At 48.1% G+C, this 5000-nt stretch overlaps 1 protein-coding gene across 1 annotated transcript; it reads right to left on the bottom strand.

Annotated features, from left to right (window-relative positions):
* Positions 1–2203: 2203 nt before the first annotated feature.
* cldn5a (claudin 5a) lies at positions 2204–3052 on the bottom strand (the record flags this gene model as incomplete). Its single annotated transcript, XM_084439940.1, has 1 exon — positions 2204–3052. One exon carries the CDS (start codon positions 3050–3052, stop codon positions 2405–2407), a length of 648 nt encoding a protein of 215 aa, XP_084296066.1. The 3' UTR covers positions 2204–2404.
* Positions 3053–5000: the final 1948 nt, after the last annotated feature.

The raw sequence follows: 5000 nt of genomic DNA, 5'->3' as shown, positions 1-5000 counted from the left end.
TTATTAGGCACATCCATACCACCACATTAAAGGGCCCCGTCGCCAGGGCAACTGCAGGTTCTGACTGGTTGCCATGGTGAGGGCCCATTGAGTGACGTTGTGAGCCCTGTTTGCTTCTTTTCTCTCTGGAATGAGGGTCTTTTTAAAGGTGCACCCCCAACCCTGCACACACACACACACACACACACACACTACCCCCACACACCAGGTTTTGTCACCCTCTGTGCCATGCCTGGGAGAGTGGAACTAACAATCCCAGAAAAACAGCTCCAGTCCAGCCCATTCCAGCCTAGTCCAGCCCAGCCTAGCCCAGTCCAGCCCAGCCTACCATAGCCTAACCCAGTCCAGCCTACTTTAGTCTATAGTAGAGCCTAGCCAAGCCTAGCCTAGTTTATCCTATAGTCCAGCCGGGACTAGCCTAGCCTAGTTTAGCCTATAGTCCAGCCGGGACTAGCTATAGTCCAGCCTAGCCCAGCTCTTTGTACTGAAGCGGCATGGAGAGAACCCAAAGTCTGAGACTAAGGGTAGACAGCTGAGCAGGGTACACACACACACACACACACATTATAGTAGAAACCGTTAGTTATAAAGGTTAGGAAAAAACTCCTGAAACTCATGTGAATAGGATCAGTTATCAGACTGCCTAGTCTCTCTCTCTACTGAACATTTTGCTGGCTTGATGTTGTGAACGAGAGTAGTATAGTTTAGTAATATAGTATAGTAATATAGTTTCTATTTTCTAGTTCTAGGTAGGCATATGACCCACTAGGACAAAAGACTCTTATGTGTCCAGACAGTGGAAGTATGAGCTAAGCTTTAAAAACCCAGCTAAGCTTCCAGCAGAGGACAAATCACCAGTCTGAAATGGCAGAGAACACAATGCCAGAACATTTGTTTTCTCAAATAAGATTGGCCTAAATATAATAATAATAATAATAATAATAATAATAGTGTATTATTCATAACAGATACATATTTCACGTAGCTGACTGGCCTACAGTCAATTATGAAATTAAAGGTAGTGTATATGTACAGTATATATTTATGTGTGAAAACAGGTAATACATTATTAAAAATCAAGTTTTATTAGAAATAAGAATGAAGGTCTTTGACATCAGGGGCCTCTTCTCAAATTGTGGGAAGAAGTTTCCAGCAAATTGTCCATCATGAGCCCCCCAGTTTGACCGCTTCTATACAGCGTGACCGAGCGAGAGCTAAAGCCGGGAAGGGGGTGGGGTCGGGGGCATTGTGTGCGGAACAGCAGAGCCCCACTCTCGCTGAAACGGCATTGTCATCTGGATTTCTATGCTGCTTCGCCAAAATACTTTCCCCCGCCGCGGTGGGGGGTGTGGGGGGCTGGGAACCGCATCTACCAGGCGCAGGCGCGTCATGCGCATGTGTAACAACATAGACCAGATGTAGGGTGACTTCACCGTGGAATATAATCCCACTTGTGATTCGTTTCAATAAAACACTTGGATTGATCCAGTTGAGACAAATAATATATTCAGTTTAATCTCAGTGTAACAAATTGACTTAAAAATCAAGAAAGAATATTGCATCAAATATGAGTCATTACATCAAACATTCGCATATATAACCCAATCACTTAAACAGCAGTTTACCCCTACAGATCAAATGTATGAAATGAAACACTTACAGCACACTGTCTATACAAAAATAAAAGTTTGCAGGTATTCAACGAACGGAGAGCTGGAATTGAGAGGTGAAGAAACGTTTTTAGGGTCTAGAGACTGTATAGAACAGGTGTTTGAACACTTCAGGGACAGACGGGGTTTTCGTGTGCCTCTATCCTGGTGGCTGAGAGGTGGGCTGCCACGCGGTTATCTGGCTTCATGCGCTTTAGTAGCTGTAGTTCAGTCAGTCCTCAGTCGAGCTCCCGTGGTTGTGCTCTGCTCGTCAGTCATAACCACCCAGGCACACAGGCTACTGGAACACCGGGATGTTCTGGGATCAATTTGCGCATAAACAGACTAAAGAGGGCTGTTTTTTTTGTAAAAATAAAAAATAAAAAATTCTTACAATGATAAACATTTCAAAATGCAAAGAAGAATTTCGAGTGTTTAAAAATAATATACTTCACAATTGAAGGTACCTAAAACAAAGACACTCCTCTCCTCCCCACGGACTCTGCTCACAGCCTCTCCGTCCCCACGCCAGTTCTGTCTCTGCAGACGCAGAAAGAAAAGAGTGAATGTTGTCCAACAGTGTTTACGAAGACCAGTGTAGCGAAGGCAGCGATGCTTCTGTTGATTTCAAAAGTTAATTTAAAAAAAACTGCAGGTGCAAAAAGACTTCACTTAAAAAAGAGAGTTTTTCAAATACCGCAGACCTCTATTACGCACAGTCTGAGGGCGTCCCACGAGGAGGGCTACATCTAGGGCTACACGTAATTCCGTTTGTCGTAGTCCCCGTTCGGCGTGGCCCGTTTGGTCGGTGCGTATTTGACCGAGTAGTCCGAGTTCCCGCTGGCCGGACAGGAGCAGCAGAGCAACGCGCCCCCAATCAGCAGCAGTGCCGCGGCGGCCCAGCCGATGTAGAGCGCGGCCCCGATCTCCCTCTTCTGCGACGCGGGCACCTGCGGGTTGTAGAAGTCCGATATGATGTTGTTGGCCATCCAGCACAGAGGCACCAGCACAAACAGGCCGCTGATAATGTACACGGCCCCTCCGGCGTTCACCACGCGGGCCTTGACGGTCTCGGCGCGGATGCAGTTGGTGCACTGAGCCCCGGCGATCACCGTCATGAGCCCGAGCACGCCCAGCACCGATGAGATGACGGTGAGCGCCCGGGCCGCCTGCAGGTCGTGCGTGAGCGCGAGGATGGAGTCGTGCACCTTGCACTGCATCTGGCCCGTGCTCTGCACCACGCACGACATCCAGAGGCCGTCCCAGATGGTCTGCGCCACCACGATGTTGGCCTCGATGAACGCCGTGACCTTCCACATCGGCAGCCCGCACGCCACCATCACCAGGAGCGACCCGACGACACATAGCGCCAGACCCAAAATCTCCAGTCCAGCCGACACCATTTTCGCTTCTCTGTGTTCCCTCCTGGTCTCTGCGTAAAGCCAAAGTTGTTATTTTTCGCTGAACCTGTTGCTGGAGGTCAGAGAGTTTCAGAGTATGGTTAGAAAAAAGCTAGATTTGTTATCCGCACATCACAGCTGCTTCTATCACAGACAGCGAGAGAGGCTGTAGATCTGAGCTCTTTGTTAATGGCTAGCAGTGAAAACAACTGGACACACAGCGCCTCTGGTGCGGGGCATATCTGCGGGGCGGGGGGGCACTCCACCAGCGTGGAGGCGAGAGGAAAAAACTTTTACCCAATCAGATGTCACCGCATCCTCAAAGCACCAATGAGAAGGCGGGGAAGTTGGATGAGAATGAACAAAGCGGTCCAGTGCGCATTTGTGTGTGTGTATGTGTGTGTGTGTGTGTGTGTGTGTGTGTGTGTGTGTGCGTGTGTGAACAGTTACGCGCCATGCCATGAAAAGCCTGCTGGGGAAACGGGGCTGAGTCAGAAACACGTCAAAGTGGGTTACATACAAACAACTACATATGGTTACATAAAAATAACTATGATTAAATACAAACAACTACATATGGTTACATAAAAATAACTACATATGATAACATACAAATAATTACATATGATAACATACAAACAATTACATATGATTTCATACAAATTAGTAGGCTACATATGATTACATACAAATAACTACACGTGATTACAAACAAATAACTACATATGATTACATAGCCTACAAATAACTAGCCTATATGATTACAAACAAATAACTATATGATTACATAGAAATAACTACATATGATTACAAACAAATAACTGCACATGATTACACAATTAACTAGGCTATGATTATATACAAATAACTACATATTACAAATAGGCTAACTACACATTATTACATACAAAACAACTACATATGATAACATACAGATAACTAGGCCTACATATGAAGTGAAGGGAAAACATTACAGCATCACACGCGGCCACATAGCCCATAAAACTACGAAAAGGTCCCGATGTATTGTTGTGCGGGTTCCTCTCATCATCATCATCATCATCATCTTCATCCGCTTATCCAGGGTCGGGTCGCGGAGGCAGCAGCTCCAGCAGGGGGCCCCAGACATCCCTTTCCCTAGCAGCATCAACCAGCTCTGCCTGGGGAATCTTTAGCCGCTCACAGGCCAGTGCGGAGATGTAGTCCCGCCACCTGGTCCTGGGTCTACCCCGCGGCCTCCTCCCAGCCGGACACGCCTGGAACACCTCCCTAGGGAGGCGCCCAGGAGGCATCCTCACTAGATGCCCGAACCACCTCAACTGGCTCCTTTCGACGCAAAGGAGCAGCGGCTCTACTCCGAGTCTCTCCCGGATGACTGAACTTCTCACCCGATCTCTCAGGGAGACCCCAGCCACCCTCCGGAGAAAACTCATTTCGGCCGCTTGTATCCGTGATCTCGTTCTTTCGGTCATGACCCATCCTTCATGACCATAGGTGAGGGTGGGGACGAAGATAGACCGGTAGATCGAGAGCTTTGCCTTTTGGCTCAGCTCTCTTTTCGTCACAACAGTGCGGTATAGCGACTGCAGAACCGCACCAGCTGCTCCGATTCTCCGGCCAAACTCCCTCTCCATGGTTCCCTCACTCGTGAACAAGACCCCCAGATACTTGAACTCCTTCACTTGGGGTAAGGACTCATTTCCTACTCGGAGCGGACAGGCCACCGGTTTCCTGCTGAGAACCATGGCCTCAGATTTAGAAGTGCTTATTCTCATCCCAGCCGCTTCACACTCAGTTGCGAACCTATCCAGAGAGTGCTGGAGGTCGCAGGCAGCTGATGCCATCAGGACCACATCATCTGCAAAAAGCAGTGACGTGATCTCCAGCTCACCGAACTGCAAACCCACCTCCCCCCGGCTACGCCTCGATATCCTGTCCATGAAAATCACAA

This window comes from Borostomias antarcticus, assembly GCF_949987555.1.
Source record: "Borostomias antarcticus genome assembly, chromosome: 6".
In the NCBI taxonomy this organism is placed as follows: Eukaryota; Metazoa; Chordata; class Actinopteri; order Stomiiformes; family Stomiidae; genus Borostomias; species Borostomias antarcticus.
This window is presented reverse-complemented; position numbering and strand designations above follow the sequence as displayed.